Genomic DNA, 11,376 nt, shown 5'->3' with positions numbered 1-11,376 from the left:
ACTTATTCTCAAATCTTTTAATACAAGCGAGACAGCCATGGTCGTATAATACTTAAAGCACTTCAATACCAAGCAATAAGATGCTAAAACAAAAATTGCACAATTTCTTGTTTACTATGCCTGACTGAATCATTGTTACAGAAGACAACCCATCTCTTTCAAGCTTTTAACTAAACATTAACTTATCTTACAGGATTACAATTTCTCTTTAATAATAATAATAATTAATTGCACACAAACACACAAGAAATTCTTTATGATGCATAAATATTTCCTTATTACACATGGTACAAAAATACTCATACTTTTTTTTTGTTCGGTATTCCCATAAGGATGGCTGATTATTTGGCAGGACTGGATGCTCTCCAATCAGAAGGATGTGGAAAAAAAAAAAATAGGTTAGATATTTTACAGCCGTTCTATATATAGAAGTCTGAAGAAGAAAAAAAAATAATATAATAACCCTGACTTTAAAACCAGAGAAGAATGGATAAGAACAGAAACCCAGTGCATCGTACTTGGGGAAAAAAAAGTATTTTTCAAATTTTTCTGGTTGTACTGGGAGGGGGAAGGCGGAGGTGGGAGAAGGGGTGAGACAAGGACAGTTAGTATTTCTCAAAGCCAAGTCTTCACCGAAGCAAGATGAAAACCTTGATAGATCAACCCATTGGGCCAAGACCTGTTGCTAACGGTTACACAAACGCTAGAACAAACAAACTTACACTCACACATACACAAGTTAAGTGTTTTAATTCATGCCAGAAAACATGCAAAACCCATTGCCTTTCATTTCCTTCAGCCGAGCCACCGGGGCAGGGCGAGCCCGGGAAGACCAGGACCAAGCCCCCCGGCTGGGTTTTGGCACAGCTGGACGGCAAAGCTCAGTCGGGGAGGATGTCCTGGGGGTGGAGGGATGGAGGGAGGGATGGAGGGAGGGAGGGATGGAGGCGGTGCCTAGCCCATAGCAGGGGGCCACAGCAGCTTCACAGTCCGGGGAGGGGGGATGCCGGCAGCCCTGGGAGGGAGCACACAGGGGCCGGGCGCCTTGTCCGCTGGCCGCAAACCAAACCAAGAGGAGTCTGAGCGATCGTCCCTGGCACATCCCTCCATGGAGAGGCAGGGAGGAGGAACACAAGCTGAGGAGAGATGCTGCATGAGAGGAGCAGTGGTGAGCGGGGCTGGCTGGATCTGCTCCCCCAGCAGCGTCCACAGCCCTTTCCCCACCCCAGGGCTTGGTGGGCCTCCCTGCTCCCGCCGGGGTGGATGTGGCCCATCAATGTGACCCAACCACATCTTTAGGTGGATGCGGGGGGCTGAACCCAAGCTCCCATCCCTCCTCCCCACAACAGCCCAAAGAGCCCAGGGATGACCAAAAGACAAGGACCCAGCTGCAAGAGTAATTAATTACTTACTAACGAACTAACAAAACTGACGAGACTTCCATCCTTGCTGGGTAGCTTCAGAGGGAGGATACCAGCGCATCTAGAAAAAAAAAAGCCACGCCAGAGGTCCATGATCCAGGATTATCCCAAGCAAAACCCAAACCTGCAGCTCCTTCAGGCCACGTACAAGGTCTACTGAGTAAAGATGTCTCCAGCATGGGAAAGGAGACTGCAGGGTGAGCCCCAAATACTACTTGAGTAGCATCCCAACCAGGGGCTGCACTGTGCCAGCACTACCCGTTGTGCCAGCCCCACACTGGCCAGCTCTGGTGGCTCACGCAAGGACAGGCTGAGGCTCACCAGGCGCTGGGATCAGGCCAGGTCTTCCCTTAAAAAGCACGGCAGGATCCCACACATCTAAGAAGGAAGCTAGCACCCCATCCCAAGGCTTGCCTCAACATCTCAAGTACTTTCTGCCTATTGGCATAACCAGACGACAGCCCCCAAATTCACAGCCCTGCCTGGCCCCAGCTCACAACACACAGAACACCACCATTCAAGCTAGGAAGTCTCCTCACCACCAAGCTATCTGTGAAGTTTACCACTGCAGAAGTGTGCGCAAGAAGGGTCTGTTCCCCCCAGCACGCTCCCATTCCCACACATACCCCAAGTTTACATCTTCCCCTCCCCCCATTCAGGCTGAGGCAGGGCAGATGAGGATCACTTTGGGCATGCAGCACCTCAAGGCAGTGGCTGCTCTGCCCTCAGAAGGAGGCATCTCAGGACCAGACAACCTCTACATAACACGCATGGGGTAAGAACTGGCTCATCCGCCACAGAAGAGACCCATGAAAATTTCTAAGCCACAACCCAGCCATCAGAAGAGGCTCCAGGCAGACCATGTCATGGCAAGAACTTGGTAGAACTGCAAACCAGCAAGACCTGGAGGCTTCCCTGGCAGGTCACTGCTGCCACATCTACTGCTCAGGCCTGTTCCTTGCTGAGGCAGGACTGCTGGATGGGGACCCAACAAGCAGTCATGGGAACAGTAAGTGAACAGATAATTTCCAGCCTGTCAGTAGATGCAGCAAGCTGGCAACATCCAGCAGAATAGCATCAGACATCCAGATGCTCCTGTTTGATCTGCACGACCAGTACGTCAGGCTGGGCTGAGTTAGCAGCTTCATGCCTGAGAGCAGTGGGAGATGAAACTGTGCCACTTGACTGAACACAGATCCAGCAGCAGAGGCAGCTAGCAGAGCTTGGTCCTGCTGCTGTTTTCAAAGGGAGCTCAAAGACAGTGGCCATCTCCACTCTCCTCCCTCCCCAGCTGGTGGGAGGAGAGCACAGCCTCAGTGCAGACAGGCATCAAGGGCAGCAGGTACATTCAGGGCTCTGGGCACCAGCAGAACAACGGAGTTTGCTCTAAGATGGGCGGAAACCACCCTAGAGCCCAGCATGAATTGTTCCCCTTGCCAAACCATCCCGGCAACATTGTCCCCTTGCCTGAACAAGTCTGGCTAGATGCTCCCCTCCCAAGCACATGCACCACCCTAGGGCTAGAGGGGAAAAAAACAGTATTCCCAGACCAGCTCCAGCCCCCATACATGGCACTCTCCCATAAGAGGGACCCTTTGTCGAGAACAGGCAGACTTTCCTGAAGCAAGGTCCCAGGCCAGTCAGGCAAAGGAAGAGCTGCAGCCACAGCCAATGCATCTAGTTTGGCAGAGGCTTTACAGCTCATCGAACACGGTGTGCCCAGCAAGGGCAATCCTGCCAGCCTTTCTAACAGGGCTCTTGCCAGAGTCAGGTCTCCTCTGTAGGTTCTAAGCATGCAAGAGACATCAAGAAAGCTGCTCCAGACTGAGGTAACAGCTGGCAACAAGGGGAAAAACAGGAGCCAGCTATTTTCTAACTACCTAGCAAGCAGCGTGCTGCCCAACTGATGCGCTGGATGACACATGCAATGCAAGTCTTGCTGCAATGTTATCCAAGAGTGGAGATGCAAACCTGGGTCCCCAACCCCAGCTGCACAAGACCTCCAGAAGCTGCACACAGGTCTTCAGAAGAGACAGAGCTGAGGATCAGGACACCCAGAGACTCAGAGACAGCCCTTGGATTACTCTCCCAAGCTAGGCACATCCGCAGTAGGTACCTTCAAACCCTATTCCCTCCATCCCTAAAGAAGTGGAAGTCACATCCGATGGAGGTGCAAAGCCAGAGGCTTTGCAATCACTCCTGCATGCAGATACATGCAGCAAACTGCCAAGACCAAGAAACTGCAGCCTCCTTACAGGAGCTGGAGGGGACAGTAAGCACACATCTCCCAGAACGCGCAGCTGCCTGCAATGCAATGGCCAAGCCCTCCCTCCACCAGCACAAGGGCCGTGATGCGAGTAATTGAACAGCCCCAAGCATGAGCTCAGGGACATCAAGTCCCTCTTCCTGTGATGGCTTGTATGATGAGGAGCCCTGCAAGCTTGCAGAGGCTCTGTCCTAGCAGGAGCCTCTCATCAGCTCATCAAGTTAGATCTGCTGGATCCCAGGCTCCTGTTCAGGAACCAGCACCACACCCAAGGCAGCTGTCTGTAGCCAGGCACACTGGGCTGGTTGGACTCCTTGCTAGACACCTTCACAAGGCAAGTGGGTGCCATCAAGTCAGCTCCCAGCTGGCCCCATAGCTTCCTCCATGGCACAGCAATCAAGTGCACCCCAGGCAGTCCGGCTTTGGGTGGAGGGAATCGAGGGCATGGACATTACCAGGACCCTCCTCCCCAGTGAGGGGTCCCACCTGATACCATGACCAAAGTGCTATCTTGATGCTACTCACAAACCCCTTCACTTCTCCATTAGCCTGTGAGAGGGCCTCAGCTCAGCTGCACTCTTGCTCCTCAGTCCGAGGCCACCATGCTGCTCTGGAGCATGGTTATCTCCTTGCACTGGCACAGGCCAGGAAGGCTTGCAGCTCAGTGCAGGCAGCGGCATCACTGACACCTCGTGGGGCCACCACAGCAGCTGCCAGTGCAAGGAGGGCAGTTACTTGCTCCCCCCCAACCCTGTCAGCAGGAGGTGCTTGCTCAGCAGAGCAAGCATCTCCTCAGCAGCCAGAGGTCCTACTCCCTGGCCAGTGTCTCCCACTCCAGCACCCCTCCCCATGACAGCTGGAAGTAGTTTCCTCCTGCCCAGCAGCAACAGGAAACTCCCACTGCATTCACAAGGCTTCAAGCACTTAACCCCACGAGGTGCCTCCATCCCACACCAGGCAAGCAGCATGGCTGTACGGAAGCAGGCACAGCAGCTGCACACATGCAAGACAGCCATCCTCTACCCCGCTCCCCAAGCCTGGTGGCTCTTCATCCCTTCCTCAGGGGTCTGAGCCAGCTTCTGCCTCACATGCACACCCCACCCCAAGCCTGACCAGAGCCTCCAGCACCTCCAGTTTCAACAGAAGCCCTGCTTTTCTCCTAAAACTCACACTGTTTGTGGCTCTGGCACTAATCACCCTCCACTTCTGATGGACCACCTCTCCTTGCATTCCTTCTGTAGGTCTCCTATGTTCATACATGCAAATCCAACCAGCCTGACTCACAGTGGCCCCACCTGCCAGCAGAGGGGCTCATGCAGGTGCGATGACCCTGGGTACAGATCTGACACAGACGGCAGGGTGAGGGAATGACCTGCTAGGTCTTCCAGCCCACAGAAAGATTAAGGGCCTGATGGGATGAGGCAGGAGCACCCCCTCACTAGGAGGGTTGTTTCTGAAACCAGCAGAAAGCACTGGAAGAAGCAGATTGGAGGTAGCAGCTAGCCAAGAGGACATGCCCTTTAGGACAGTGGCACTTGCCAAGGCAGTTTTCTCTTCACATCCTTCAAAGTGTCTCAGGCACCTTGCTTTTACCAAAGAGTAGAGAGACTCTAGAAACAGGGGGCTCCCGGAACCACCTGGAAGAGGAGACCAGCACCACAGAAGACTGCATAGGGATATCCCCAAGAGGATCACAACCTGGCAGGGCAAGCCAGAGCACTTCCCTGTAGGAAGCAAATTTTTGAGGGCTTTCAGAAGATCCGCTGTCTCTCAAAATACCACGTCTGTCAAGGAGGAAGCTGAGAAAGAGTGAACAGAGATGTCCAACACTGGGCAAGGAAAGCAGAGCAAGGGAGGCTTTTACTGGAAGAGGCGCAGTTGTTTCTGGAGCTGCATTAGCTCACAGTTGGAGAGGAGTCTGGCCACACCACTGCAGACATCTCCTCCTCGCAGGGACGAGACAGACACCGCCAGCCAACTGCAGCCAGCGTCATGCTGCTGCGTTCAACATCTGTCCTAGAAAACAGCTGGAGAAGAGAAATTTGTGCCTCTGCCTGCCACCTTCCAGAGGCCAGGTAAAACATCCAGAAGTGAAGAGCCTCTCCCTTGCTGCAGCACAAGACCAGTGCTACCAAAAAAAAAAAAAATCACAAAGAAATGATAAATGGGGCAGAAATACCCCCTCAGCACTTTACTCTCCTTGTCAAGTCCTCCATTGTCTCTCCCAGTTACCCTCAAAATATAAATTTCCCATCTTGCCCACCATCCTTATGGAGAGCAACTCTTTCAGCAGGAAAATGAAGGGGAGGAAGGAATGACTGAATACACAGATCCATCAAGCCACCTTTAGCTTGGACGCCCTGCCTTTTCTCCTTAGTTCTAAGTCTGCTTATCTTTGCTCTGCAGTCAGCCTCAACATCTTGTGGAGCTCAGAGCTATCACTACACTGGGAACAGACCCAGCCACCTCCCCAGGCAGCAGAAAGGCTCCCTGTGCAAGAAGGGACAAAGCACTCCGTTGTGCTCCTGGTAGCTGGTAGGACCCGAACCAGCATGTTCCAAGAGCTGCATCTATTTACCAGCTGCTGACGGGCAGAGTGGCATCTTCAATTGCACTGCTGAGACAGCCTCACCCCAGCAAGCCACAAGCACTTCATGGTCACTGCTTCCCCCAGGCTGCAGGTCCCTTGGGCAGACTATAGGGGTAGCTGGCAAGAGCTCCATGCTCCACCTGGAAACACAGCTGAAGGGAACATGAGGGCAGACAAGCACAGCCTGCAAAGGTGCATCCACAAGGCACTAACATAATCCATTAGTGCTCTCTAGACACATACTTCCAGTCTCAGCAGCAGGCACTTCACCCAAGCCACCCACTTCCAGGGTCCTTCAGGGGGCTGGGTTGAGGAGATGAGCATCCAAACACTTGCAAGTGGCTCAGCCCACAAGAAAACCTTGCTGCAGTTGGATCGAGCACAGACATCTCCCCAGGCAGCTATGGCAAGGGAGAGCTAGAGGATCAGCACATCATCTCATACCATGTTAAGGAGCATGCAGAAGACAACAGGCACTGATCCATCCTGTTGCTTTAAAGGAGTGTTTTAGCAGGCATCCATCCAATGCCTTGCACCCCTCTGGGCCTTGAGGGAGCTTATGCTACAGCTCATGGAGACATACCCGTCTTGCAGACCACAGCAAACAAGCATTTCTCCTTGTCCCAGAGTGGAAGCGAGTTATGCTGCTTTGCTTTGGGTTGAGCTAGCCAGGGAGAGCCAGTACTGGCCACAGGTCAGAAGTCACTTCTGGTGGCATCTCAGTCCAGTTCACTCATTAGGTGTGATTTAGCAAGACTAGCTGCTGAGCAGGTACCTGGAGGAGCTAAGAGCATCTCCTGCCTGCTTTTCTCTGGCTAGGAGGAAACAGCTGGCTTGGGGAGAGCTTGCTCAGGGCTGCTTGGTCAGCCACGCTAGCTCTAAGTCACTGGAGTTTAGAAAGACACCACAACTATGAAGGTCTTGAAGACTGCTTCACACCTGCAGGAACCATGGAGATTGCCCAGAAAAATAATCCTGGAAAGTCCTACACAACACCCCCAAAAACCAGGCAAAAAGTTATTAGGCACAGAAAATCTGTCACTGTCTCCAGCCTCCCATCCCAGGGAGGGTCTGTCAGAGTTTAGCTGCCTCAACGTGAAGTTCAGGAGATTTTGCAGATGAGACCATGAAGTGAGTCCAGAGCTCAGTGGTGCACAAAGGCAGGATCCCTATTGTCCAGCAGATCCACCATGGTGGCCATTGCTTGGTGCTCCAGGGCTTAGCCAGGCTGGTGGCACCCAGGTGGTCACACGCCCAAGGAACAGCAGCATCACAACAGAAGGCAATACTCAAGGAGAAGCACAGCACCTGAGCCTACCCCAGCAGATCTTCCCCACACTCCCACTTCTCTAGGGCCAGCACCAGATCACAGCCACTAGGATCTGCCTCATGTCCATCCTCAACAGCAGCCACCACTCAGAAGATCCAGCCTAGGCAGCAAACAAGAGGGAAAAGGTTTTCTGGGGGCACTGACCTCTCTTTCCATCAATGGGCTCTGCCTCAACTCAGTGCTGGGAAGCCTCAGGGTCCTGCTGGGCCTCTTGCACCACTCCATAGCCACAATCCAGGACTGCTCCTTCCACCCACCACTCGCTTGGACAGATCCCACCTTCAGAGGCCCACCATCTCCTCAATGCCTCCAGACAAGGCTGCTGCCAGCAGCAGCCATGTGGGTGCTCTGAGGGCACCTTGGTCAGCCCACCCCTAAAAGGACTGGAATCTGATGTTTCGGTCCATGACTCACTCCCTGACTCGGAAGAATCTACCACAGACACTCTTCTGGGCTCTGGGTACCCAACACATCAGCCTAGCATCCTACAAGCACTGTTTGGTAAACCACCACCAGCCTCACCCATGTTCTTATGAAGCAGTCCCGTATCCAGCCCCTGCTTTCCAGGGCAAGTCCTGTCCATAGGAGAGTCCTGCCCTCAGGGGTGCTACCACAACTGGAAGCATCTCTTTGCAGAAGAGCTCCAGCCACATTGATAGCCCCAGATGTCTCCTACTGCCCACTCAGAGCCTGGCTTAGAGGCGCTCCAAAACAAGTAGTTTCACATCAGAGACTCAATGTATCCCAACTCCATCACACAAGCAACAGATGAAAATGTGCACCAGGTCCAAGCAGAACACCACAAGCTGTATCACTGTTTCTACGCTTGTGTTGAGCTCTCCCCATCTTCCCAGGAGACCAACTCTGCACATCTTTGCACCCTAGAGTCTTCCAAGACCAAAGGCAGACCTGAGGCTGCATCTTTGATGACTCTTCCCCAAATCACCACCACACAGAGGAAAAAAGTCTACCCAGAACCACTGCAAGGAGTAGTGAGCCAGGACTCAGTTCCTTCAGTTAGAGCTGACACAGCAACCATCCTCCCTACCAACAAGTCCCAGGCCAGGCCATCTTCCCTCTTCCCAAGCTCCCAGTTTCCTACACCACTCCCATCTCTCCCAGGCTGCCAATTCCCTTCATTACAACTCACAAAACCTGTGTCCTGCCTGTGATTTCAGGTTGCAAGAGAGAAGCCAAGCTCCAGGTAGGAACTTGCTCTGTTTCCAGTAACTGGAGAGGAAAGAGGTGAGATTAGACCCATGATTAAGGGCAGGGTCTGTCCCGGTATGCAATTCTGGAACAAAGTGACCGGTAAGTGCTGTTGTCTAACGTGCCCACTAGAATTTAGTTGTGTGCTATCACTATCATGTCACTCACCTCCCCCACCGTGTGCCAGGAGTGAGGTCAAGGTGTATTTCTGGTTGCCCTCGAAGGGTCGTGGTTGGGGAGAAACCAGGTTTCTTTCACGCCAAGCGACAGGGTTGTGCCTGCCCTGGCTCAACCGGGCTGCTCCCTTCCCACCAGCAGGACCTGGCTGAGCCTGGCTCAGCTGGGAGGAGTTGATGTAAGATGGTGCCATGCTGTGTGCGCCATGTCATGTGCTGCCAAGTTGGAGATGTGGGTTAGAAAGAAGGCCTGGTATCTCATTCCCCAGGCTCTGGTGGGTGGGTAGCGTGAGGCCCATGCACTGGGTTGCCAAGGAGATACGGGCTACAGAGATGGGCAGAAGCTTGCAAATCCCATGGTGCACCTTGGAGGAGAGATGGTTACCTTACCAGTCTTTCCAGACGTGGCTGCCATCATGCTTAACACTTCTAGGAATGGAGCTGTAGTACAGCCACTCCACTAGCTGCAAAAAGGCATCACTAGGGTGTCCCATCTCCAGGGACAGCTCTGAGCTTCAGGGCTAGCCTGCGCTGGCATCATGGCTGGAGTTCACTAGGGACATCAAAGGAGGGATTTGAGAGAGGGTGGGAAGGAGGGAAGGCAGATGGGACAATCTTAAAGTCAGTGGAGTCCCCACAGGTAGAGGCTCTTAGCTGTGCAGGGTCAGGCCACAGCCACACGTATAGCAGCCTGGTGCCTGCCAGGAGCATCACCAAGGCACGGCAGCTCAGGGAGCAGCAGCCGCCAGTCTCATCTACAAGCAGCTTACCGATGGCTCCCAGTGTGCGAGCTGAGGCCAGGCCAGCCTCGCACCGTCTCCTGTGCCTCGCCACTCCTGCCAGCCCTCTGGGCAGCTCTTCAGGAGGTTGCACGGGTGCATCACAGAGGGCAGCCACCTCCTCTCCCACTTGCTACTAGACTTGAACACATAGCTGCAAGAGGACGAGCACTTCAGGTTTAATTCTTTTCCATCAAGCTCTCAGTTTAGCTACAGCCTTCAACTTCATGCCTGCTTCAGGACTGATTGCTATGGAGCTGCTATGACTCTGGCCATCCCCATGAACATCCTCCAGCCAACACCAGTCTCAGGAGGAACAGCAGCTGTCCTGGAGAATAACCCATGTGCCCACCACCCCAGCGAACCAGCCCCTACCAGTGAGAGCAGAGGGCTCAGTACACCAAGGCTAAGGTTACAGCTTTTAGCCCAGTTTGTGAGCAAAAGTCATCTCACTGACTCACTCCACCCTGCCTCGGCTCTGCAAGGGAGAGGGCTCCAGCTTAGAGACAAGGCAGCTTAGAGCTGCCAGCCTGAGTAATGTTTAACCCCATAAAACTTTATTGGTAACATACACTGCACCAGAATGTCTCCCTGCGAGGTCACCACCGGCTCAAGCACAACACAGCAAGGAGCAGCTGTAACTGCTCACCCAGCCCAGATGCTCTTCAGAAGAGAGCTGGGTCCGGCCATGGCCACGGGCCTGGAGGGGCTACACTGGCTCCCTAAGGCTTAGGGGCATGTTACCACTTACGGACCTCCTTGGGCAGGGAGTTCTACCTATACAGGGAGCTCTCTGGAGCCTCCGGGTCATTCTTCAGGCCAGGAGACCTCTTTGAAAGATAGTAACTTGCCAATTGGAGGGCAGGAACTAAGACCCCAGAGGGAGAAGATCTGGCTGAGGGCCACCTTGACACCTTGCACTTCAGTAGAGTGGAGTTTTTCCTCCCCTACCATGCACCATAAAGTTTTGGTGTCTAACCATTACAGTCACCGATGATCATCCTTGAAGGAACTGCAGTAATGGTTTTACCTCCCTTAACCACCTCAGCCAGGCCAGAGGAGTTTATTTCCTGGTTCTCCCTCGTAGGGGCAATTCAACCAGCAACAGCTCTCAGCTCCACCACCCTTTCCCTGCCCCTTGTGTGTAGGAAGACATCTGCTCTCCTGGGCTGTGCAGGAGCAGAGCGCACTCCTGTAGTTGTGGGCACCATCAATAACAAAGCAAGTACAACCCTGCCCCAGTGAAGGACCAGCCTGGCTCTGGAGGCCCTTGGAAGAACAAGCCAATGCCTTGTCCTGCCCTGGGCGCCACATACTTCTTGCCTACCCTGCAAGAGCTTCAGCCCAACACAAGCTCACCAGTAAAGGTCAAAAGCAGCAGAGGCCTGCAGGTGTGTGAGGGGCAGGACAGACAAGCCTACACAGGCCAGGAGCTTGCATACCTTCCACTGCCTCCATACTGCGTTTGGGAAAAAAGCTTGGGTTGAAGCTGGGCAGTTACAGTCAAGATGCTTGCGGGAAGCCAACTGAGCTGACTGTCAGCCAAGTGGACAAGATGAGGGAACATGGCTCTTCATCCTCTCAATTTAAGCAGGGCAGAGTGGA

General features: G+C 53.3%; 1 protein-coding gene across 2 annotated transcripts in view; it reads right to left on the bottom strand.

Annotated features, from left to right (window-relative positions):
• Positions 1–937: 937 nt before the first annotated feature.
• The window catches only part of RBPMS2 (RNA binding protein, mRNA processing factor 2), a 29,595-nt gene continuing 19,156 nt past the window's right edge, over positions 938–11,376 (bottom strand). The window contains exons 7-8 of one of the 2 annotated variants that reach the window (XM_086471598.1): positions 1,413–1,482; positions 938–1,149 (exon numbers count right to left, since the gene is read on the bottom strand). In XM_086471598.1, the coding sequence (XP_086327724.1) occupies positions 1,420–1,482 (63 nt within the window). In that variant the 3' untranslated portion in view covers positions 938–1,149; positions 1,413–1,419. The remainder of the gene's footprint in view (positions 1,150–1,412; positions 1,483–11,376) is intronic. The other variant, XM_086471597.1, reaches the window with a different exon arrangement.

Source organism: Leptosomus discolor, chromosome 11 (genome assembly GCF_034619465.1).
Source record: "Leptosomus discolor isolate bLepDis1 chromosome 11, bLepDis1.hap2, whole genome shotgun sequence".
Taxonomy (NCBI): Eukaryota; Metazoa; Chordata; class Aves; order Leptosomiformes; family Leptosomidae; genus Leptosomus; species Leptosomus discolor.
The sequence above is the reverse complement of the archived record's forward strand: the minus strand, read 5'-3'. Positions and strand labels throughout refer to the sequence as shown.